The 26,212-nt window shown below is 40.7% G+C and overlaps 1 protein-coding gene across 1 annotated transcript; it reads right to left on the bottom strand.

Annotated features, from left to right (window-relative positions):
• Positions 1 to 23,329, bottom strand: WEE2 (WEE2 oocyte meiosis inhibiting kinase). The gene is made up of 11 exons (XM_059656116.1): positions 22,944 to 23,329; positions 17,782 to 17,978; positions 15,599 to 15,647; positions 12,976 to 13,148; positions 11,422 to 11,543; positions 6,614 to 6,760; positions 5,856 to 5,963; positions 5,645 to 5,730; positions 4,665 to 4,835; positions 2,691 to 2,833; positions 1 to 966 (listed from the first exon to the last, which is right to left on the bottom strand). The coding sequence occupies exons 1-11, from the start codon at positions 23,286 to 23,288 to the stop codon at positions 810 to 812; spliced, it is 1,698 nt and encodes a 565-aa protein (XP_059512099.1). The 5' UTR covers positions 23,289 to 23,329; the 3' UTR covers positions 1 to 809.
• Between the last annotated feature and the right edge of the window lie 2,883 nt (positions 23,330 to 26,212).

Genomic DNA, 26,212 nt, shown 5'->3' with positions numbered 1-26,212 from the left:
TTTAGATAAAATATGATAAAAATCACAGGAAACAAAGCCAAATCTTATCAAATCAAGGAGAAATTGGTGACACCCAGAAAATCAAAACCAGTCATAACAGTTACAGCAGGGTCAGGACAAATAGACTGAGGGAGAACAATCACATCGAATTTCCCTCATACTCCTAACCAGTGTTTTTGTCCTATAAGTTAATAGCCAGCTCAGAAATATCAAGTTATGTATAGCCTTATTTCTATCCATCTCAAATAATGGTGAAGTCATTTATATTTAATAAATACAATATCAAAGGAGGTGATGGTCTCTATTCAGAGAACACAGTAGGAAAACTAAAGTGGTTGAGAATTTTACAAATACCATCAGATAACCCGGGGAACGTTTGTTGAAATCCAGGTGCATTTTCTTGTAAGCTGTTACAACTCAACAAAATTGTATTTTTTTTTCAATGTGCAGGAAGAGTCACTGGGATCCTTCATAGGTAATTAACTAGAGCAATGTCTTAGTCCACGGGCTGCACTGAGGGCTGGTTCCTTCTCTTCCATCCGTTCAGAAGCTCATGCTTTCCCATTGTGTCCAATGAATGTGAGAAATGAACTATGGATAGGTGGTGTTAGGAATATAACAATAGAGGAGATAATGGTACTGGAGACCCTTGCTAATAAAGGCCTCAATAGCTTTAGTATCTTGGCTATAAATGCTAAATTAGGAGTAGCTTTCAACATCTTTGGGTATTGAAGTGGGTTAAGCTTTCCTTTTACAAGAGGTAGTTTGGCATGGTTAACGTATATTGTGGGTTGATGTGAACTGAGTTCTTATGAGGAAGAATCCCCACAGGTGAAGCTTGAAGACTTTGCACTCTTTCCTCCCACTAGCCGTTTGGTGCTTCCTGATCTTGTAAGGGTCCCCGAGACCTCAGAGTCACTGTGGCCTTTCCGGGGCTCCCAGACCCGCTGGGCTTCTCTCAGTTCCCTAGCAATGAAAGAGGAAAACCACATGTTACTCCATCCTAAATTAGAGATGTTCACCATCAAAACTACCATATAGATAGATTCTTTTATTTATTTCAGTATTTATAGAAACAAGCCTAAGCTATACACAGAACATTTGCTCCTGTGATTGTCTTAAAAAAAAGCCCGGCCCATATGTGCTACAACATATGGCAGGTTTGGGTTCCTAAATCCTATTGATTGGGGCATAAATTGTCTTTAAAATAAGAAGGAGGGCCCTAACCGGTTTGGCTCAGTGGATAGAGCGCGTCGGCCGGTGGACTGAAAGATCCCAGGTTCAATTCCGGTCAAGGCATATACCTTAGTTGCGAGCACATCCCCAGTAGGAGGTATGTAGGAGGCAGCTGATCGATGTTTCTCTCTCATCGATGTTTCTAACTCTATCCTTCTCCCTTTCTCTCTGTAAAAAATCAATAAAATATATTTTTTTAAAAATAAGGAGGGAACTACAGATTATCCTGTAGTGCAGGCTATGGCCATGGGTCAAATCTGGCCAGCCACCTGTTTTTATAGATGAAGTCTTATTGGAAAACTTAACCACACCCATTCACTTATATGTTGCCTATGGCTGCTTTTACATTATGTTGAGTCGTTGCAGCAAAGATCACATGGCCCACAAGTGTAAAATATTTACTATCTGGCTCTTTATGGAAAAGTTTGCCAACCCCTGGTCTAGACAATTTCAAGCAGGCATCTGCCCCATCTCTATAATGGATGTCCATTGCTGGTAGTGACTGATGACAGTCACCTGTGCCTGCATAGCTGGTTTTGCAGAATGTACACACCACACCCGAAGAAAAACTTATATTCCTGTGACCTGATATCTATAAATATTTGTATTTTGGATTCCATTTTCCTGGCTAATAAAACTAGAGCAAAAAGATAGTAAGTTCCTTATTAGGAAGAATTGCCTGATTAAAGTCTCCACAACTCATTGCCAATAGATCATGTTGTGGCCTTTTCAAGGTAATTATTCTTCGATGGATTGTATATCCAAAAGAAGTTGGACTTCTAAGCTTATTTTACACATGGACCATCTTCTTTTATATTTTTAATAGTGCACAGTGTATGTAAAAATCACTTTAAAATGCCTTCAGAACTCTGCTCAGACATCACTGCCTGACCTTTATACCAGCTCATCCCATCTGATTAATTCCCATTTGTTTAATGGAGGAATAGATTAATAAATTAATGCACACATGAATACAAGCTTACATGAATAAGTCATCAGACTGCTTCCTTTAGCTTGGAAAAATACCTCTTCCTCTGAACATGTACCAAGAGAGAATATCTGCCTGCCCCTGAAATTTAGTGGGATTCTAGGATCAGTCTCTTCCCACCTTAACTAGGATTACCTCACATTGGGAGATCACCAGTTTCTTGAACGCCTGTTGTCACTCAGAATCCCACTAAGTTTTCTTTACTGGTTGTATTTCTTTGCATTCTTCACTCCGCTTTCTTTGCATTTATTGAATTTTCTCTCTCAATCACGGAGCCTCCAGCCCTGTGCTACAAAGGGCTGCATGCTGCTAGTCTCTGTGTGGGCAGAGACCTACGTATTATAATGTTGAGTTCCACTTGCAGACACAAGTTCCACTTGTGAAACCACAAAGCAGATACACCAGTCATATCACTATGAGCAGTTCATAAAGAGGTTCTTTCTCAACTGCAGCATCCAAAATCTACCTTTCCAGTGTGGCTGTCTTCATCCTTTCCAAGTTGAGCTGCTGCTGGAGCTCTTCTGTTTTCCCCAGGGTTGGACGGAGAACCCGACTTCTGGCCAGAACTGCTGCAGAGGGTCTCTCCCTGGGATCAGGGTGGATCATGTTCTGATAATGTGAGGAAACAGAAGCTTCACTGTTTGGGAAATCAGCCCACCCAAGCCCACACCGAGCCAGCTTCTGCTGTGGGTTTTGTGAAACTCTGCCTCTCCTTTGTGTGGAGGGAAGAAATAGATGAAAATTTACCTCCACCCTCTCTGGTAGGTCAGTCATCCATACCTCTGACTTTAAGTATCATAGTTTAGAGCTAGTGGGATGATTAACTACTCCAATGCCTTAATTTTAAAGAGGAAGAAACGGAGGTCCTAAAATAAAGTGACTTGTCTGCGTCATTGACAAGACCTAGACAAATCCAGGTTACCCAACACCTAGTTCAGTTTACTTTCTACCACACATGCTCCTTTTTCACTTAAATTAAGGATACCACACCATAACAATATTCCTACAGCACTTATCTTCAGGTGGGGGGTGTCTGTAACCTAAAATGATTTTAATACGGTAGAAAATGCCTTATTATCTGCAGCAATTAGCAGTGTTGTATAATGAAGAAAACACTGCACCTCCACCTGGGGAGCAACAGTCAGAGCCAGCTCCCGTTTACTATGTAGTTCTGGGCAAGTCTCTTTAAAAAAAAAATTTTTTTTATTGATTTGAGAGAGGAAATGAGAGGGAGAGATAGAAACATCAATGATGAAAATCATTGATTGGCTGTTTCCTGCACGCCCCCTACTGGAAATTGAGACTGTAACTTAGGCATATGCCCTTGACCGGAACCAAACCAGGGACCCTTCAGTTCGCAGGCCGATGCTCTATTCACTGAGCAAAACTGGCTAGAGCCTGGGCAAGTCTCTTTGCTGAAACTCAGCTTCCCTTTCCTGATATGTGGGACAGCAATGTTCACCTTCCAGCTGTTGTGAGAATTAAGTGAATTAACATATATGTATTACCAGCATTGAGGTACTCAATACTTATTTACTAAATTGAAGAGCAATTTACACATAAAAATAGGTGATTACACTGTGAACAAAAACCACTCTGAGGAAGGGTTTGTCTCCTTTCAGGAAAGCAGAAGTGAGGAAGGACAAGTTTATAACTAAATTTGAAGTTTTCAGGGTAACTGTGGAACTCAAATTTAATCCCCAAGAGTAGGTATTTCTAAGGCTTTTAGGGATCCTAACAGATCCTGTTCCTTAAGCCCTGAAATAAGTCTTACATACACCTTTTGTTTTCTTAGTGTAAGTCTAAGCTTCTTGACAGTGTAGATTTTTTTGTACCTCTCTTTGTTTCAATGTAATATCTCCCTTTCCTAGTTCCTACAGATATCATTGAGTACAAGTGACACATAGATTCCTGAATTGACATTACCTTTCTTCCAACAGCTTAAATGAATGGTAGTATTGCCAGTTATTAATAAGTTAGCTTATACTTTCTTCTATACACTCAAAATTTAGGTAGTGTGTGTGTTTCAGTAATAACATCACCGTTGCTATTGACAATGGTTAATTAAAACCCTGAAATAGGAGCAAAAAGAACAGGTTTGATTTTGGAGTTAGTTATCAAAGGTGGAATACAAGTCCAGAAACTGCTGTGAGCCTAGGTCTTCTCAACTATGTTCCTCACAGGGTTGTTTAGAAAGGCAAATGAGAAAAATGTAACAGGATACTTAAGCCATAACATAAAAGGTATTTATGATAGTTTCTAAATGTCCTTGAGACACTTTCAATCAGCCCTGTCTCTGCTGGGCTTCCTGGTCCTGATTTCCTTTTCCTCTGTCAGTGGCACTGCCAACATCTCCTTTTCCCTTTCCCTACCTACTTGCCATTACATTTTTTTTAAAATCAGTATTTCCATCTTCTCTTCATTTCATAAGAGGTATTACCTTGAGCAGATTGTAAAATTCTTCTGAGAGCTCCTGAGGAATGTGTGGAAGGTTACCCTCTCGGATATGATGCCACTCGGCACCATTGCTGGGTAATGACTCTGCTCCTGCGGCCATTGCCATTGTTAATCCCAAGGCAAATATGTCTCCTTTAGGGAGATGCTGATAATCCTTCAAAACAGAAGACAGGAAGGCTAGTTTGTTTGCCAAGTGAGGAGAGTCTAGATTAAAATACAACTGGTAAGAAAGGTTCATTTGAATGCATGTGAACTTAAACAGACACATCCTCCGTGGTTAGTGCTTTACCTCTAGGAAGATAGAGGATAGAGCACAGATCCACCCAATTAACATCACTGTGCCAGGCACGACTCCACAGACATCCTAAAACAGCGGTTCTCAACCTGTGGGTCGCGACCCCTTTGCGGTCGAACGACCCTTTCACAGGGGTCGCCTAAGACCATCCTGCATATCAGATATTTACATTATAATTCATAACAGTAGCAATATTATAGTTATGAAGTAGCAACGAAAATAATTTTATGGTTGGGTCACAACATGAGGAACTGTATTTAAAGGGCCAGAAGGTTGAGAACCACTGTCCTAGAAGGTAGGTAATAACTAAAGGTCATTTCAATGACCAAAGCTGATATGCTGCCAACAGGAGAGTAGTAGGATAAAGATGGGCTGGCCCAATCAATTCTTTCTTCCTACTAAGCAATCCAGGAGTTTGGGAATTCTAAGAAATACTAGAAACAGTAAGGGACCTTTACAAAGAACAGTACAAATATCGATTAATCCAAAGTGAGCCAGCTTTCTCATGCTTTTTTAGGGGAAAAGTCTCTCCTATTTTTGGTCTCCATACTGAATAGGAAAAGGGATAATATCAATTTAAATTATAAATATATACTTTCCATTTCTTTCATTTGAGAGTCAAAAGGTTAAATGAATTATAAAATAGCCTCCGTTTCCCTAATCTATACCTCTTGCAAAATCTCTTTAGCCAGGAAGTGAATATCTCCCTCTTCCACTGTGGGTTCACTTATTGATGTTGCAAGACCCAAGTCTCCTAAAAAAACAAAAAGAAATAGAGCTCTTTACAAGCATGTCTTTCTTAAAACAGGAGTAAATGGAGTCATCAGTATACATTTTATAGGGTAATAGAATACAGGTCAGAGTATAAGGCAGACTCACCAATTTTGTATATCACATTGGTAGAGAGAAACCAATCAGCATCATTTTCAATGTCTTCTTGGACTATAGGAGAGTCCCTTTGTATCTGATGACAAATGAAGATGTTACCTGCAAAAATATAGAATTGACATAAATAATGATTCCTATGTTTTTTCAACCCAAAGACTCTTTTTTGTATCTGCCACTATAGCACCTTCCTCTCTTCCTCTTCTGCGCTTGTAACAACAGTACAAGGGGCCTCTTCTTCCCTGGAATCTCTCACACTACTTATGAACAGCTCAGTGATTGATAAGTGAAACTGATTTCAAATATCCTCTGAAGAGGCTAGTAGCCACAAAACAAAGAAATAAGAAAAACACACAATACAGTAACAACAGTTCCTTGAATTTCATATTGATGAGGGCCCAAGGCATCCATTTCTGCTCACTTCAATCGGTGTGAATTAGAAAGGGTATAGCATCAGTAGCCACAGTCAGGATGTAGCCAATATGTTGTCACTTATCTATGTGGTAAATTAAATAATTATTTTCATACTTTGGCTTCACTATCTGAGAAAGTCTTTTCTCTCTCTGTCCCATGTGCCCAGGGAGAAAATTGTGAAAGCTGTTTAATTGAATTTGTTTAGGGGAAACAAATGAAAGAAAAGCACTCTGCCAGCAAACAGCATCTTTGACACTGATAGACAGATAGGCACCGATTCTGACAAGAGGGAGGAAAGAACTAAATACGGTTGGAGGGGCAGAGGGGAGCATACTGACTCGGTTTGATGTCCCGGTGCACCATGCCAGCATTGTGGATGTACTTGAGCCCAAGAGAAATCTGCAGAAGGATGTCTTTGAGTTTTGGCTCTTCAAAGTGATTGCCAGACTTCGTGTTTTCAGATATAGCAGCCTGTAAGCTCCCACCTAGGAAAGAATGACCAAGGGTAGCCCCCAGAATGAGAGAAAGGGTGTGAATCTTGCAGAGGAAAGCAGAGTAAATAATAAATTTCTTGTGAATAAATCCAGTCCAGCAAGTCTAGATTACTCCAGTGTCAATGCCAAACATATCTTCCCCCTGCCCATACTACAGACATGTTAGAAAAGAAGAATTACAGGGCTTTTAAAGAGGAAAATGCCATATCCCAGATATCCAATATGTGGCCCTATTGTCTCGAGTATGCCTCAACTAACTAATTAAAGTTTTACCTAATTATTAACCAGGAGGCCAGTCAGCCTTAGTCATATAGCTACTATTAGTGTGATGATTAATTTCATGTCAGTGTCAATCTAGTAATTTAATGTAATTGATTCTAAGTTTAATTCCATTAAAAATATACAACCGAATAAGAACATTTGATGATTGTTAACCAAGGAAAAATATAAAACATCAATATACACCCAACTCCAAGTTGAACTACAAGATTTGTACCTCAGCTTTAATTTCCTGATTTCTCATTGTTATCAATAATAAGTAAGGCCTGGGTTCATCTGACGCCCTGGTCTTAGCTGCCCCTGTACTAAGGTATTAGAATGCTTCCAAACCCTTTATTTCATTAATGAGCACTTACTGATAGCCTCATCAGTCAAAATTATAGAGCTCAGTGTCTCCCTGGCAGTTATAAAGGCCATTGTTCCACCCTTTAAGTGTATATCAGAACAACAGGATTTCAGCCAGTAACAGTATTTTTTAGGAAATCTATATTTAAGAGTATCCTATATAAAAGATGGATCTATTGTGTTAAAGTACTTACATTCAGAAAGGAAAGGAATCCAGCTCCTTTCAGAAACACAAGGAGGGCTAAAGGTTTTTGTTGTTGTTGTTTTGTTTTTTTATGGGGACCTTCTTAGGAAAGATTTTACAGGTGACATTAATTAGAAAGGAAGAGTAACTAAAGAATACGTTGGAACTTGTTAAAAACTAAGTCACCTGGAAGCTAACTTTACAAATGAGGTAATGAGATGTGACAGTGAGGGAAGGACTACGTCCAGGCCCATGTCCATTAGAACACTTGTTTCTCTACCAGCCAGGGTGTCCCTTAGGGCAGGGCCTGCATCTTATCTTCATTTTCCCAGGTCGGGCACATAATAAATATTTTCTGAACTGAATGTCTATCCTGGCAACAGACGGAAGAGCAAGACTGAGTCAAGGATCCCGTAAAAGGACAGAAAGAAAGGAGTCTGGGGGTACTTAGAAACCCTTTAACATGTTCTTTTAGAGGATTAACAGAAATATTTCTAATGCCCCCAAGAGCTACAGGTACTTAGTAAGGGTAGCTAGACCAGTGCTAGCAGCACTTGTAATTACTTGGAAGCTCTGTAGGTCATATTACAGTTAGCCAAGTAATAATTATCAATAGTAGAAGTTACTGAAAAGTACTCATGTATGCTGTACGCAAAGGTATTTGAATATCCTTATTTCGCTACAGCTAAAGCTGACTATCCACCTCTTATAGAAGAGCATAATTAGCTGTTCTTTACTGAACAGTATTAACAAGGAAGTATGTGTGAATAGACATAGCAATACTGAGAAACCGGTGTTTAGCAAAGGACACTGACTTCCAATGTCATATCACGCAGACAAACATGAGAATCGTCATTAGCCATTCTAAAAAACTTCAGTAACAGAAGACAGAAGAAAATACTGCCTGTTGGGAGAGATTCACCATCCAGCCCTGAACCTGATAGAATCCTGGTGCTTGCAGAATCTACCTGCTCCTGAACACCTTCAGGTTGCTGAGGCTGGCCCAGAGGTAACTTGTAGGGGAGCTTGGCAAGGGTGGGGGAGCATTTAATTGGTTCAGGGCTCCAAAGGGACAATAGGGGAAATCAGAGTTATAATCTAAGTTGTCTAAATCATATCTAATTTATCATCTGAGTTAAAGCCATAGCTGATTGTTCAAACCTGACTGCTCTGACATGCTGGGGGCACAGGGTAAGGGTGGGTATGGGCAGACAGGGCAGGAGGCGAAAAAGATGAAGGTAGGGAATGCGGGGAGGAAGGGGGCGGGGGGGGGGGGGAGGAACGAGCCACTGGCTACTCTGCTACCTTACAGATACTTTGAACTTAGCTATCTTTTGTTTAGAGCCACAGGGCAAAGTCTCAACATGAAGTATCCATAACTACAAACAAGACAAGGTAGAAGGACATTCTTTATTTTCCACGATTAGTTCACATTTGAAAGGTTCAAAGTGTGTGAATTACATTTGACAAATCATAGTTACATTTTAATTGGTAGGTACTCAGTGAAGTTTGAGGACCACCGTGATGGATAGACAGTGACTCCCCATAATCCATCACATCCAGTCCATCTGGCTTTCGGGGCTTTCTAGATTTCCCACACTTCACTTTGTTAATCTTTCCTTCTGTAGGCGTCCCCTCGGTCCCATCGTCTCCTTACTGTCTGCTAGGCTAGACCCACTGCCAATACCATCCGCCCTGTGCTTGTGGCTGTTTTCCTAACTGGATTCTTCCTTTCCCTTCCCTTCCCTTCCCTATAAACTCTCCTAATCCTTCAGCATGGTCTTGTCAAGTCTTCCCTCCTGTAGATTTTCTCAGGCTACTCTAATAACACTGACTTCTCCCTGTGTGTGGGGCATTGTCACTGTGCTAGCATTTGACATAGATGGTTGCTAATTCTCAAACTACTCCCTTACGTCATTACTGCAGTCTCTCTACTCAGTGAGATTAAGTGACATCCCAGCGATCTTACAACTAGTGTGCAAAGAGCTGGGTGTTAACCCCCAGGTCTGCCGACTTCAAAGCCCTGGCCCCTTGTACCACTCCACGCTGCCTCTTGCTCACATTCCTCTTCTCTCGACCCTTTTTATCCATAGTTGTACATCTGGCTCTGCACCTAATTGTCTCCTGTGTATTCACTGTCACAGAGCAAGTGGAATATAGCTCCTTGAAGATAAGGACTTATCTCACTCTACTTTGTTTCTTACCCTAGAGCAGTGGTTCTCAACCTTCCTAATGCCACGACCCTTTAATACAGTTCCTCATGTTGTGGTGACCCCCAATTTCATTGTTACAAATTGAATATCATTAAAGCATAGTGATTAATCACAAAAACAATATGTAATTATATGTGTTTTCCGATGGTCTTAGGCGACCCCTGTGAAAGGGTCGTTCGACCCCCAAAGGGGTCACGACCCACAGGTTGAGAACCGCTGCCCTAGAGCTTAATAAATATCAATCCTGTAGAAGGTATTAAATGTTAGAAAGAATGAAAATGTGATTTGTAATAGGAACAATCACTCCGTTTCTTTTTTTGAAAAATCTGAAATCTTTATATTGCCTCATATATGTTTTGTTTTGCTTTATTGAGTAATTTTTATTTGATATTATCTTTGTTAGTAGCTAGAAGTCATAGAAATAAAAACTAGTATTCTTATAGAGAGGGGAGTAATGGAATAGGGAATCTCAGGTCATGATAAGAGGAAATTAGGAAGAGAAGATGACTAAAAAGTTTCTACCTTTCAATTCTAAGTATAAAGATGGGGTCCCTTTTTTATCCCCAAGAGACATAGAAAAAGGGATTTGGGGTGAGCCCATTGGAGGAAATCCCCCACAAAGTTCACAGGTAAGGCTACAAACAAACCAAGCTATAAGGAAACAACAAGGAAATGCCAAATAATTGCTGCTCCTCAAATGATGAAAGTTTCTATTCAATGTGGTAGTACTTTTTCTACTTCACCACTGAACTTTCTGATGAAAAATATTTCTGAGCATAACATAAAACTGCTGTCATATCAACCCTTAGTCATGGATTAGAAATTTGTTAAACCATAAGACCACTCTGTAACTTAAATAGCCCAGAACAACAGTTTTACTGGTTACTGTGTATGTACAGTTCTGAACGACCCTGGAGAATAGACCTGGAGTCACTGGAGTTTCAACCCCAGCCCCCTCCCCATGCCCTTACTCTGGTGAGAACACTGTGGCTCATAAGCTTAAGAAGCAGCAAGAAGCAGGAACAATCCCTAAACTCAGGAGTTGGCTGTATACATTTACCACCTCCTACCCTCTTCCCTCCCTAAAATTGTAGGGACTATGCTTGCATCTTTTAGAATACCTAGCAAATGATAAAAGGGCGATTTACCGTTCAAATCACTAGGGTAAAGCTCTTTCTCTAGTGTTAATTAAGTAAAGTGTGAAGGGAGTGAGAGCTTCTATGTATCAGCTACACATCAGCTTCAAAAGAAATACGTAATAGCATAAACCTGAAATTCCTTTTCAACTCAGCTCATTTCCTCCAGCTCTTTGCTTCCAAGCGAAACTGCAGGGCAGACATTTTAGGTATGACTCTGCTACACCCAGCATAAACTACAAGGAAGAGGCAAAGGTTTTCTTCTGAAGACTTAGTAGTTCATCTCCCATCCCGGCCTGGTAGCTCAATTGGTTAGAGCATCGTCCCCATACTCCAAGGTTGCAGGTTTGATCCCCAGTCAGGGCATAAACAAGAACCAACTCATGAATGCATAATTAAGTGGAACAATAAATTGATGTTTCTCTCTCTTTCTCTCAAATCAACTTAAAAAAAAATTTCATCTCCCTCTCCATAGACATTAGTCCACATACTTACCATTGCAGTATTCATTCTGAATGATCATGTGGTCATCTTCTACCCATGCAGAGTAGTAACGTACCACATGGGGGTGATGACCAAGTACCGCATGAGCATAAACTTCATGCAAAACCAAATTCCTGAGAGATAGAAAAGCATTGAGGAAAATGAATCAGGATAATATGCATGCAAATGTTTTTTGAAAAGACAAGATATGACTCATTATTAACAATGGCAGAACGCTTATTGAATGCTCACCACTTGCTTATTATTTCATCCCTAATTTTCATAATGATGCAGTGAGATACAGTGGCAAGGATAAAGGATTTAGAAAGGTCAGTGAATGGTCCAAACTCAAGCAAGTGATAGTAGACCTCGGACTAGAACCTTAGTCATCTTGACACCCAAGTCCATGGTTTTTTTGATTAAACATGGCACAAATAAAGAGGAGGCTTAAGTGGTGCTACCTCAACAGCAGACGTGCTTTGGATCTTTATTTTACTGTATCATATTAAAATATCTTGATGGGCTTCACAAGAAGGCCACCATGGACTTGATTGTGGATATTGTCATGAGCCTTCTATCTTCTCTATGAAGGCTAGAGAGTCAGAGTCAATATTAAACTCGCCAAAATGTAGTGAGGGGACACTCTTGGAAAGAGATATTTATAGTGGAACATGAAATCCAACCCCCAAAAAAGCAAAATACAGTATTTGGTGAGTTTCAGTATAAAAATGATGAATTCTAGCCTGGCTATTGTGGCCTAGTGATTTAGTATTGACCTATGAACCAGGTCACAGTTTGATCCCTGGTCAAGGCACATGGCCAGGTTGTGGGCTCAGTTCCCAGTAGGGGACATGCAGGAGGCAGCCAATCAATGATTCTCTCTCATCGTTGATGTTTCTATCTCACTTTCCCTCTCCCTTCCTCTCTGAAATCAATAAAATATATTGTGAAAATGAAAGTGAAAACGAAGGATTCTAAAATTGATAATTTCAGATTTGGCATAAGTATTACATCCCCACAATTAATTAAAAAAAACCATTTGAAAATGTTTGTTATCCTTGTGAAAAGGAAGAACAATTATTTCTGGGAATGAAATTTAATTTTATTAATTTTTCCTTCCTTATAGTCCTTGAAACTTGACTATAAAATTCATTATTAATGCAAAGTAGAGATAAACCATGGAGTTAACTACTTGGCAATATTTCTGATGAACTAAACAGAAACCATAAGATCATTCCATAAATTTAATAATTATTAAAAAGAAGTAAGACCAGTAGTAAAAGCCACAAAAACCACACACACACACACACACACACACACACACACACACACCACAAAATGACCCGAAATGATCATGGTATATTTTAAGAAATAATTTACATCTGATATGGAAAACTTTGAAAGGTTATAAATGTGAGACAACATACAATGGAGGGGGTGGGGTGATTTTAACAAAAGTAGTAAATTTTTTTTTAATGACATCAGTGCTATTATTTAAAATATTTTGACAAGAAAAAGCTTTCCAAATCCAAGTTTGTGCTTCTAGTACATTTCAAAGGTACTCACTCATTTGATAATTCTGCAAAAGAGTTCGTGGAGCGTTTTATTGCATAGACACATCCATCCAGCCTCTTAATGCACTTGTAGACTGTACCAAATTCCCCAACTCCAATCTTTTCTACCTCCATGAATTCTTTTTCATAACGGGAAGTCATGTTGGTTTCTCGTAGAACATATCTCTGAAATATTTTAATAAAAAGGTTAAAATAATCCTTCCTAACATGTTGTGAGCAATAAAATTGAGACATATTATATTCCTATATTTCTCTAAGTTTTCAAGAAGACTTCTGGGGCAAATCCATTGGATTTTATCTGTGTTGATAGTCATGGTACCAAGAACCTCCCCAGTTGCTGACTACCTTCTCTGCACTATATTTTCCTATCTGATCATAATATTCTTATCGTGTGTTCCTAGAGGGGATACTTCTACTCACAGCCAGAGCTACCTTACCGTCCTCAGCTGAAGCAGTGACTGGGAGCTGGGTAGGGCATGTTAGAGAAAAACACAAAACAACCTCCCTTGACAGTAGTCTACAGGTCTCACACTCTGGCTGTTAATTATCTCAAGTTGAATAAACATACTTGGGTTCAATTTGCTTCCTCAAAAATCTTAGTCTGGGAAACAAAATTATCAAATTTATTATTTCAGATTATATGCTCAGATATAACAACCACTCCCCCTATTGGCCAAGTAGCAACATCACTGATTGCCCAACTAGTAAATAACCCCAGGCAAATCATTGAATTTTTTATCGTTTTTCTCATCTCTATGAACCTCATCAGGTTCATAGCAACTACTCCTCAGGATTCTTTTAAATACTACTCAAGAAAATTGTGACCCTTTGTAATACTTTAAGCAATAAAACAATAAAAATAAAAATAAATTTTAAGCTGAAACCGGTTTGGCTCAGTGGATAGAGCGTCGGCCTGCGGACTGAGGGGTCCCAGGTTCGATTCCGGTCAAGGGCATGTGCCTGGGTTGCGGGCATATCCCCAGTGGGAGATGTGCAGGAGGCAGCTGATCGATGATTCTCTCTCATCGATGTTTCTAACTATCTCTTTCCCTTCCTCTCTGTAAAAAATCAATAAAATATATATTAAAAAATAAATAAAAAATAAATTTTAAAAAAAGAAAATTGTGTGTGTGTGTGTGTGTGTGTGTGTGTGTGTAACTTAGTACAATGCCAAGTACATAGTAACTTCTCAGTAAATGGCGGCTCTGATTTCCATAAATTTATATGAACCTCAATCCATACTGATTTAGCTCCACAAACCCAACATTTTTCTAGTGTCTCCATAAACATGAACTTTTAAATCTAACTTTAAGTTTTAAAAATCTTGACTCTTACTTGCACTTCATTTTCAACATCCAATATCAGTCAGTCTTCATCAGTAAGATCTATACTTTCCATTGCCCTTAGCCAGTCTCAAGCTTGTTTCCTCCATGTCTGGAGCAACCAGCCCTCTCTCCATCTCCTCTAATAGTAAGAATTATTTTTGAAAAATGACCTTGCAGAATAGGAAACACCTCATTGTTTCCCACGAGGATTCCAAACTTCTGATCAGAGGCCTCAAGGCTGTCTACCAGTCGCTCACCCACTCCCTTCCCATCCTCATCTCAGACACCTAATAGGCCAGCTTACCATCCACTTCATTCCCCAACCTCAACCCTTCTCCTTCTCCTTCTCCTTTTGCTTGCTGAACATTAAACATAGCCATGTTTTCATGATAAAGATCTTAATGGCAATGGAATATTCCCCTGACTTTAAACTGTCATTTGCTTGGCCATTCTATTATTGGACATTTAGTACTCTCTCCTCTTTCATTTTATTTAGTTTTTTTTTGTTTGTTTTTTTTTTTTGCTCTTATAGTTAAGTCTGCAATAAACACTTCTGTGATAATATTTTCAGCATTATTTTCTTAGGTTAGATTATCAAATGATAGATACTGGATCAAAGATTGTGAACATTATAAAATCAATAGATACTGACATATTGAAGAACTAAGATTTTTATATATAAAAGTGGTTTCATGCCATTTTTCTCTGTTCTATTTTTCTATTTTGGGACCTTAAATATCTTGATTTTTCCTTCACTTCTCTACCCTATGAATACAGAACTTCCCCCAGATCAAAGACAGAAGCATTAACCTTTCATATAAAAATACTCCAAAGTAATGATTCAGCAATAGTGATTCAACATATATCAGACAATGTCTGGCAAAGTTAATAACTAGCTAGCCCTGGCCAGGTAGCTCAGTTGGTTAGCGCATCATCCCAATATGCTAAGATTGCAGGTTCAATCTCCAGTCAAGGCACATAAAAGAATGCATAAATAAGTGGAAGAACAAATTAATGTTTCCCTCTCCCCCTTCCTCTATAAAAAATAAATAAAATAAAGTAACAACTAGCTAATAATATAGACCCTGATGAGAGTCCAAATTCATCTGCAAAGCAATTTGCTACAAAGTGCTGGGGGTAGGAGGTGGAGTGAAGAAAGGAAGGAAAGAGGGGGGGGGGCGAGAGGGAAGGAGGGAGGAAGAGAGAAAGAGGACAGAGAAGAAAAGGAGGAGACAGAGGCAGGAGGATGAAATGACTGTTATGATAGCTGGGCCACAGAACTGCGCTCACCTTGGCAGGCAGCCCTTCTACTTTGCCTTCCCCCGGATCAGCTTCCTCGCTTAAGAAAAAAAAAAAAAAAGTGATATAAACATATGATCAGGATTAGCACTTAGTGATCCTGGTACCATGCTGGTTTCTGGGGCCATGAGACTAAATAAGACAATTCCTTCCCTTTTTCAATTTATATTTGGGGACAGGGAAAAACAGAAATTTCAATATAAGAACCCAGGTGAGGATAAGAGCAAGATATTAAGGGATACACAGACAGCATCCAATTAATTATTTCAAACATAAAAGTATTTCCCCAAAGAGAGGATATGTAAGCTAGGCTTCCAAGAAGGAGTCGGAATGAGATAAAGGAAAAGAGCGGGGGTTTTAGGCAACTAGGACAACGTCTGCTGAGAATCAGAGGCAGGAACGCACACAGAACACACGTGAAACTGTCAGTGCTTTTCACTGCCACCTACACATCCTCCTTCCACCTCCCCCAGAACCTGGCTGTGCACCTATGAGGTTCCTGGTAAACCAGAAATATAGCAGAAGGAGCTCTGACCCTGGCTAAGCTATTGTCGATGACCTTCTTTAAAAAAATAAAATATTTTTAAAGAAACATTTTTTAACTACATAGAATTTAGAAACCTTAAATAACAAAGAATGTCAGAAACAATACACAAAGATTAAATAGATATTATAAAACAAAAAAAAAACAAAAGTTGTTGTAAAAATCTCAGCTCTCCTACTCTATGAGTGTAATGCCAAGCTAATAAAAATGCTAACAGGCTAGCTGAAGTCTCTGACAAACCTCCTCTTTGGCATGAGCAGTTGCATCCTGAATTCTTAAGCAAGATTTTAGTTTCTCTCTTGCTTTCAGCCAAGCTATAGATTTTTCTTCCGGGGAAGTACAGAGTATTAATGACAAATGGAGGGCATCACACTTGTGGAAATAAATTGATACTTGACATGTGTGACCTAAATTGGATATAACATTTGAAACTTTATTAAATACAATAAGAAAAATGCCCTCTCAGCACTAAGCAACATTACTAAAGTGTCACCAATTCTGTTGCCAGGAATTCAGATGAACTGTCTAGTCCGGCTGGCTTCAGTGCAAGTGAAACCACAAATTCTGATGACTTACAAATACTCCTAAGCAGCTAAAACCAACAGAATTCTTGGTAACAAAAGTGGGTGGTTTACTTATGCTGAAGTCCTGTTTACTTAAGATCCAGGAGGCGGTGTTGAGAAAACCTATTCTAGGCCTAAGGCTGGTTAATATATAGTCATTGATCCCCAAAGAAACAACTTAAGGTAACACATTAAATGCTCTGCAAACTTCAGATTGCTAGCTGTGCATTTATTTTGCCAAGTACATTATCAGGCACAGAGACTGGCTCATTTTAGAGGTGGTTTCTTTCTATGAAAAAGGAGCCTTGGGGGGACATGGTAAAGAAATGTCCCTGCATGAGGCACACAGTGGTGCCGTTTGGCTTTTACCACTTCTGAAAGAACACTCTTCTCTTCTCTTCAGCCAGTCTTCCAACACCTGCAGAGAAGTTCAAATCCTTGCCCCACAGCTCTCATCACCAGCCAGACAAGCTGGACTAGAAACAGTAACAGACTCTTTGAAGTGTGAACTGTACTTTCCCCAACTGCTAACCTTCTATTGACCATAGGAGACCCCTTGAAGGCAATCCCATAGCCCATTTAACTTCCTAATGGAAGTCAGAGGTCTGCTGTCCTTTTATAGAAGGCACCTCACAGTACACTTCAGAATGGAAAGATGCTAGAACAGGGGTGGGCAAACTTTTTGACTCGAGGGCCACAATGGATTCTTAAACTGGACCGGAGGGCCGGAACAAAGCCATGGATGGAGTGTTTGTGTGAACTAATATAAATTCAAAGTAAACATCATTACATAAAAGGGTACGGTCTTTTTTTTTTTTTTAGTTTTATTCATTTCAAACGGGCCGGATCCAGCACGCGGGCCGTAGTTTGCCCACAGCTGTGCTAGAATCTCTGTGACAACCCACGCAAGGGGAAACCAACATTGACATTCAGAAAGGAGGGGATATGTAACCAATGCCAGTTTCCTTCTAAAAGAGTTCTTGCTCCTAATCTCACTTCAACATTCTCTCTTCCTCTTGACCATAGTAAGATCAGTTCTCAAAAATCATTGGCCACGGTATACTTACAGATCTCCTCGGATTTTCCTCTTGCCACTGGATCGATGGAACTCTTTTCTATAGGACTCTGGGGTGAAGGGATTAATATTAACCAGAGCTAATGAGGTCATTTCATCTGTTACGGAGACAGGTGTGAGCCTAAAATGCTTAGAGCCTCGGGAGGGCAGCTTCCCTGTTGAAGAAATCATGGACTGGCTTGGCTGGCCCTGAGGATGACATAAGGCAAATCAGGATGATGTAGGTTAAAAAAAGAGTTCCATACCAGTTAGCTAGTTAATATTTGAACCAAAGACTGTTATTGATGAAAGGGGTCTTGAACGTTATCTGGTTCAGTGCAAACTAGTTGCTTCATAACTGGTCCTCTGGTGAGAAATACAGATTCCCAGTCTACCACTAGATATTCTGATGCATGGGACCCACACAGAAATCTACTGTCATTACACTCCCCCTCTTTCCCCTAGGCCAGTGGTTCTCAACCTTCCTAATGCCCCGACCCTTTAATACAGTTCCTCATGTTGTGGTGACCCCCAACCATAAAATTATTTTCGTTGCTACTTCATAACTGTAATTTTGCTACTGTTAGGAACCGTAATGTAAATATCTGATATGCAGGATGTATTTAGGCGACCCCTGTGAAAGGGTCGTTCGACCCCCAAAGGGATCGCGACCCACAGGTTGAGAACCGCTGCCCTAGGCACTTCTGATCACCAGCTTGGAAAACCAACAAATTGAGTCCCACCTCCAACTTTTTAAGGATGACATTTAAGCTCAGACAAATGAAAATGACTTTAGAAGACCTGGTCCTTACATCTCAGACTGTGCACTTTAATGCCCCCTCATTCATTTATCGAAATATGTGTGTGCTGCTTACTAAGTAGCTGACTCTGAGCTGGGTGCTGTGAGAGGTGCAGAGATGAATTCCAGCTCGTAAATGGTCCATTAAGTAGCTGTTCATTGATGTTTCACTTTGTAAGGGAAAGATTTCATAGACTCAACATGGAGGAAAATATTTCCAATTCCTCTTAAAATGTAGGCACCAAATGAGAAGAGCTCCATGAAGTGGGGTTAAAAAAAAAAGTGGAGAAGTAATGCTGTAAGCCAGCTGTGGGCAAACTACGGCCCGCGGGCCGGATCCAGCCCGTTTGAAATGAATAAAACTAAAAAAAAAAAAAGACCGTACCCTTTTATGTAATGATGTTTACTTTGAATTTATATTAGTTCACACAAACACTCCATCCATGCCTTTGTTCCGGCCCTCCGGTCCAGTTTAAGAACCCACTGTGGCCCTCGAGTCAAAAAGTTTGCCCACCCCTGCCTAAGCACTTGGGCTATAAGGCTTTGCAGTGGCTTTAATTAGTATGTCAATGAGAAGAAAATGTGCAGGACTTACCACTCCAAGTAGGTTACAGTAAGAGAACACAGGCCTAAAACCTACCCAGAACTAAACCAAAAGACAGAGGGGAGAGGTCAAAGACAGAGAATTCTGATGAGACAGCAGAATGCCATTATGACCTAGATAGCAGGGGCCAGAGGAATACCTGTGTCATAGGTCTTCAGGAGTACATGGTAGACACAGGGGCCATGATAAACCTCGTAGTATAAGCATTATACTGTGAGGCTCTTTCTTAAAGAATCCTACTCTCTCATAGTCTCTGCCCATGACTTTTCAATGTAAAAGCAGAAGGTAGATTACAACATGATTCACTGCATGCAAACGTAATTTAAAGAATGTGAGGCTACAAAAAATGAATATTGAACTTATACATATTCACTAAGTGATTGATACAAGCAGAAATGAAGGAAGCACACATAGTAACCTAACATTTTTTAATTGATTTTAGAAAGAGGGAGAAATATCGATGTGAGAGAGAAATATCAATGACAAACTCACAGTCTTCCTGTAAGTTTATTATAGGGCTGAGTATTGGTTCAAAAGAAGTACAACTGGATAATATTTCTGTTGTCAATGTGATTCCGGAAATGGACCTGGAATGATAGTGAATCATTATCTGAGAAACAGTTTTTTGTGATGCTGATCATCGTATGGAAAGTAAAGCACATCTATCTACTATAAAAAAATAGTGGGGCATCCACACCTGGAATGCTGCACAGCTCTGGGTGCCACACCCCCAGGAGAGCAAGAAAGGCCTGGACATTTTTCAGATAAAAGGAAGGAAAAGTGTTCACATCAGGGCAGATAATGTCTGAATTCCTAGTTTGGAAATGTGAAGGCTGGTAGATTCTGCGAGCTCCACTTAGACTAGAGGGAAGGATATTAGTTATATTAATAAAGATTGCATTGCCAGAATGACAGAATTATGAGTAATCCTTTTGAAACCTATAAGAACATAGTTTTGGACCAGATTCATGAAAGAAATTTCATAAAAGTAAAGCAGATTGAAAGTTTCTGGAAAGATGACCAGGTTGAGGGTATAAATATGATCCAGAGAGTGGAGCTGATTCCATAAGTTTAACACCTCTGTTATAGATGATTTAGAGAAAGAAAGGAAGTTTGGGCGATAGCTCCCTGACTTCTGAACATGGTGTGAGAAGGTGGCAACCTCCCACTAAGGCACAACATCATCAGTGTCTTGGGACTGGGAAAAACTTCAAAGGCCCAGTCACTATAATTAGTGCCCTGGTGCTCAAATCCCTTCTATGTCTCTATCAAGTGGTCATTCAGTGACAAGGGCCTTACTACTTCCTAAGGAAGCTCTATTGTCTCTATCTCCATCCTGCTAGGAAGTCCTTATGGTGAGCTGAAGACATTTTGGGTGATTTCTGGCCCTATCCTTTGGCAAGGCTAAACTAAACCAACATTCCTTCCCTATGCATCCTTGACTTTGGGATAACATCTCCAATTATTATTGCAGTAGCCTCCCTCCTCTGACCCTGAGCCAAACTCTATTCTTCATAAAATATGTACTTTCCTAGTTGAATTTCCAGTTTCCCTCCCAAACTCTGTCCTCTGTCTGTCTCTCAAATCTTGGCATTATTCAAGACTCCTAACTCAAACCACTTCCCTCCTTACTCAGGCTCCATGAACTTATCCACCTGAAGCTTCAACAGCTCCCTAAATGCTGATGGTGCCCATATATTGATCTCCAACTTAGATTGTCTCCTTGTACTCCAGACCCATTTATCCAATTGCATGACATCTCTGCTTTTGCCAAACCTGTACATCCTCAAGTGTCACCTGTCTTGATTCAAGGTATCATGTACTCAAACAAGAAGCCTGGTTGCACCCCAGCTCTCTCTTCTTCCTTCAACTCCTCCATCAAGTCAGTTACCAATTCCTAAACATCTCTCAATTTATTGCTGCTGTAATTCAAGTCCTTCTCCTTTCTCAACAATTCCACTGTGAATACTGCCCTGCCTCCAGGATCTCTCCTGCTCCTTCCATCCTTCATATGAAGGTCATGATTTTTTAAAGGTGCCTCTGCTCAAAACCATTTACTGGCCTTCTCAGCACTTTTAGGATAAAGTCTTGATCTAGCTCCTACCTACCGACTCTGGCATCACTGCCTGCACTTTCACATGTATAGACCCTGTCACTACTGAGTAACATGCAGTTTTCCAGGGGCAGCATGGTCTTCCCCCTTGACAATTTGGTAGAAGCTTTTCATTTGGCCTCAAGTGCTCATTCCCTTCTTCTTTGCCTGGTAACCTCCAACTCATTCTTTAAGATTTCTCTCAAACGCTGGTCTCTTGTGAAAGGCTTCTCTGATATCTTGAGACTTAATTTCTAATTCTTTCTCATCATGTAGTACCACTCTTCTAACATATCTGATCTGAACTTTAATTATTGTTTCAGTATTGTATGTATCTTTATTTTGTGGGCACTCTTTGAAAGCAGTAATTGGGTGTGACAGCAGAGGGTCAGCTAGCATATCAAGATGTTCAGTTAGCTTTTAAATGAATGACTAATATACACACCATGTCATCTTTTCTCACCTGTGTACTTTTGCTCAGCACCATATTCTCTCAGGCCACTCTCTACTTTCTATATGTTAAAACCATACCAACTTCATTGACCTTCATATGCTTCCTTCACCTTTATTTCTTTCCTGATCACCACTGAGAAGCAATCCACCCAGTGAACTTTGACCACTCTTGAAGCACCTATTACATAGTGTCTATAGGCACATCTCCTCTTTCTCAGAGACTGTCTTATGCTCCTTGTCAGTGGATGATTGATTGGTAGGTATTGGGACCTTTGAAAAACCCACTGATGGACACTAGAGTAGTTTGTCTACAATTCAGACAAGAAGCTTAGTATTTCCTGTAGACACAGTGCCCACACTCAGCAGGTACTAAAGAGACCTGCCGACAGTGACTGTGCTACAATCAGAAGCACAGATGTTATGATGATGAACTTAAGTACCTCAAGCTGAGCCAGCAGAAAGTAGAGCTAATACCATTCCTGAGGCTCACACACCACAGCACCAGCCTGTCAGAGGTAGCCCTGTCCCAGTCCTGGCTTGAATAACACAAAAAATGTAGCAGGAGACCAGTTACAACAGGACTAGAGGAATATGCCAACTACTCAGGACCTTTGCTTATCGGCAATCCTCGGCTTATACAGAAGTGTCACAGGTTACCTCTTTGCTCACATATAACAGAAGAGCCTGAACGTTACAAGGCCAGGGAAGGGAGAGGACTTCCCTCTGGGAAAAGCAGCCATAAGGAGATATGAATATGTTCAAACAGAATATGAACATTCTTATATTAGAAAATATGAGTAAATAATCATAAAAGAATAGTTGGCATAATGGAAAGAATAGACTGAGACCAAAAGATCAGGTTTCTAGTCCTGTCTCTGGCATTGACCTTGATTTTCTCGGGTATTGTGCACTTGGGGTGAGCTCTAGATCTCAATATTCCTTCCAGTGCCGATATTCTTTAACTAGGAACTTTCCCCCCACCCAACATTTATTTGTGGCCTCCACCAAATAGTTGCTGGCAGCAGTGGTTTTGGGAAGACAGCTGGTGAGACATTTAATTCTGTTTTCTGATAACCTGAAGCTCTTATTTATTTTTACCAATAAATACGGAATTGGGGATAAGACAGCCTGGGAGGCAAATCCACCCTATACACATAATGGACCAATCCTCTTTCTCTAATAGCTGAACTGAAGGAACCTGGGCCCCTCTCCCCAAAACTTACTCACTTTGGGAGTGACAGGACTCTCGCAGTATAGCAGCTTGCTTCTGTCATCTGGCTGGGCTGGTGTTGTAGGACACTTGGGTGGTTCTGACACCAGGGTCCCAAAACCAGGCTCTGGACTCACTTTGGCTTTTTCCTGAAATGTGTGGAGTCCGTGTGCGTCCCTCAGGGGTGTCCTGGGTGGTGTAAACAGGGCCTCTGAATCCTTGGATACAGACTGCTCTGGGGTGAGGGTCTGGGCCTCCCAGCCCTCCGGCGCTTCCTTCTGCTCTTTGTTCTCACTCTCTTCCTCACAACAGGAGAAGTTTAATTTCTGCTTCAGTTCTCTGTTAATACTGTTGTCATCCATCTCAGCCAAAGAACTTTACCCGGTAGGCGAGAAGGCCTGTCAGAGGGGCACAGTATCGAGATGCAGAAGTCGGGAGAGAACCGAGGCCAGCCAGTTCCGCAGTCCCAGCCTGCCTTTCCCTCTGCTCACTCACCGCTGCATGAGGCACGCCCTTCATTTTCTCCCTTAAGGACCACGTGTCCTAAGATCTCAGCTTGTCCTTATTTCCATTCTGATTAAAGAAAGTGCCAGCAATGCTTTGAGTAATTAAATTCAATTTATGTTAAAACTCTTGTGGACATCACACCTAGTCTCCCTGTACCCATGTGCTACAAGCTCATTATTGGAAATAAATCATGTTCACTCTTTTACACCTGCCATTTAGAAATCTCCCCCTCCCCTCTCTCCCACCAATGGCTAAAAGGAGTTCATTAGAATTCAGCATCACCTGGGTGTAATAATGATCTTTAAGCAGCCTCTAGTTCTCAACCTTGGCTGCACATTAGAATCACCTGGGAATCTTTTTAAAATCCTGACTTCTGGGCCTCATCCTCTGGAAGTTCTGTTCCTTTGTTACCAATGTTGTGGCCTCACCCCATAACAAAGAAACAGAATTTCCGGAGGATGAGGCCAGAAATCAGGATTTTAAAAAGATTCCCAGGTGATTCTAATGTGCAGCCAAGGTTGAGAACCACTGCTCTAACATTTCCAGGCTGGAGTTCATCTCCCTAATGCACACACACCTTAGGTCTTTGCCAGATACACCTGCCTTAACTTCAGCCCCCCACAAAGCCCCAGCCACCCTCCCACCTCCAGGTATTGACAGTCAAAACTTTCAAGGAAACATACAAATTTTCAAACTGACAAAAGAAAAGCTAGAAAAGATCAGTAGCACATAGAAACAGATATGTATCCCTTGAAAATGGCGATTACTTCAGCCTCCAAAGCCTTATTTTGTAAAAACATGTTTTTTTGCAGTTTGGATATCTTTAGTATACATTATTCAATTTCTGTCTCAGAGAGACACCCCCCCTCCCCCCGCCCCCAACCAGGAAGTGTAAAAACTCTTTGAAGAAAAAAAAGTCACCCATACCACTTTATAAGAGAAAGTATGTGAAAGGCAGCTCATGAAAAAAGAAAATGATGTACTTGAGCCCCTCCATAGACTCAGGTAACACACAAGAGAGTTATTTACATGATAAACACGGGCCCAAAGAGAGAGAAGTCCTGAGGGTGAGTCTGATCTTATCCAAAGCAAACCTAATTTCCCTTCTCTTGATGGTCTTTGGTTCCCCTTGGCCTGTCACCCACTTTCCACTTTCTCTCTTCAGCAATCCCTTCACCCCTTCTCCTCTGTCACTCCTTTCCCGTTTCCCACCTGCCTGCCCCAAACCTCACAGCAGTCGGTTCTCCACCCAATAGCCAAAGGGATGCTTTTTAAAGGATCCTGTCCTCAGATCCTCTGGGGCCTCCCATTCCACTCAAAATTCACAGCCAGCCCTGGTTCTAAGGCCCGCAGGGCCCTAGGATCCACCCCACAGCCTGTCTGATTCCTTACACATTCGGCTCTGTACTCCTTCCTGTTCCTCCCGATGCCAGTCTCCCCCACACGTCTCACTCACTGGGCTTCCTCCAGGTGTCCCCTCAAAGGTTATTTATCAGAGAGGTCTTCCCAACAACCCCACATAGTCCCCATCACCCATCCTCTGGCCCCTTACCCTGGGTCACGTTTCTTCACAGCACTTAGGGCTATCATATATTACATATCTAAAGGTTCATTTAAAAAATCCTGTCTCCCCGATCCCATCCCCAATAGAATTTAAATACCATCAGGACAGGAACTTAACTCTTATTTGATGTTCTATCTCCATTACCTGGAACAGGGCCTGACACATAGTAGGTGCTATGAATCAAGGTACATGCTGTACATTGTATGTATCCTCATGATGGACACTATAGTCAAAGGAATATCTTTTATGAGCTTTCAGATTTTTAAATTTCAACTCCAATACAAATTTCAGAGGCCTGAAAGGCAGGGATATGTTGATTTTAAGTAACTCAGTAAGTTTGAATATATATTCTATTTTATCAATCCCTACACCAACCTAAGCTCAGCCTCTGAGGTATATAAGTTACTGTCCTTTCAACACCAACAAATGCCTGCAGCCCAGAAGATCTGGGAGAAGTGAAGAGAAATATCAGTGCAGATGGGGCTGTCGTTGCAGCTACTGTGGTCTAATGCATGAAATAGATGTTAGGAAGTCGGGAATCTGAGACAGATCAGGAACCCCAGGATATCTCTGGATGGCTTTGGGTCCGCAGTGTCATGGGACAGATAAGGGTGTAGATAGTCCCTAAACCATTAGGAAGATTATTTTCTTCATCGCCTCCACTCACATTCTTAATTTCACCGTTACACTTCAGCTTGTCCCGGAGTCTGAACTCCTATCTGGACCACTAGTATTTGCCCTGGTCAACTAATTATGCAGGCTGATCATGGAGGTGCAGAAACCTTACCTGGTTGGAAGGCTGTTCCTGGCAGAGGGAATAAAATGGCTTAGTTATAAAAATTGGTTGATTCTTCTCCAGTGAATATGTAATTCTTGTGCCATTTTAAGGGAAAAAATATCTCACTTTTTTGGAGAGAAACTGGATAAAATGATTTTAAATTTCAAAAGGAAAAATCATTTGCAAAGAAATAGAAGATTTAAAAAAGAGTAGATTACCTTTCTCAGAAATAAAACTAAATTGTACCTGCATATTGATTTTTAAAATATATTTTTATTAATTTCAGAGAGGAAGGGAGGGAGAGAGAGAGAGAGAGAGAGAGACATCAATGATAAGAGAGAATCATTGATCAGCTGCCTCCTGCACACCCCACAGTGGGGATTGAGCCCACAACCCTGGAATCAAACCGTGACCTCCTGGTTCATAGGTCAACACTC

Source organism: Myotis daubentonii, chromosome 10 (assembly GCF_963259705.1).
Source record: "Myotis daubentonii chromosome 10, mMyoDau2.1, whole genome shotgun sequence".
Classification (NCBI taxonomy): Eukaryota; Metazoa; Chordata; class Mammalia; order Chiroptera; family Vespertilionidae; genus Myotis; species Myotis daubentonii.
The sequence above is the reverse complement of the archived record's forward strand: the minus strand, read 5'-3'. Positions and strand labels throughout refer to the sequence as shown.

What these genes read in the sequence shown, in the direction of transcription:
- WEE2 (XM_059656116.1), bottom strand. Translation starts at nt 23,288, where the DNA reads ATGGATGACAACAGTATTAACAGAGAACTGAAGCAGAAATTAAACTTC. An exon ending in GCACCGGGACATCAAACCGA is followed by an intron (nt 5,964 to 6,613) that starts GTCAGTATGCTC and finishes ATATTTTTGCAG; the next exon opens with GTAACATCTTCATTTGTCAT. An exon ending in AATTTTACAATCTGCTCAAG is followed by an intron (nt 2,834 to 4,664) that starts GTAATACCTCTT and finishes TCACATTATCAG; the next exon opens with AACATGATCCACCCTGATCC.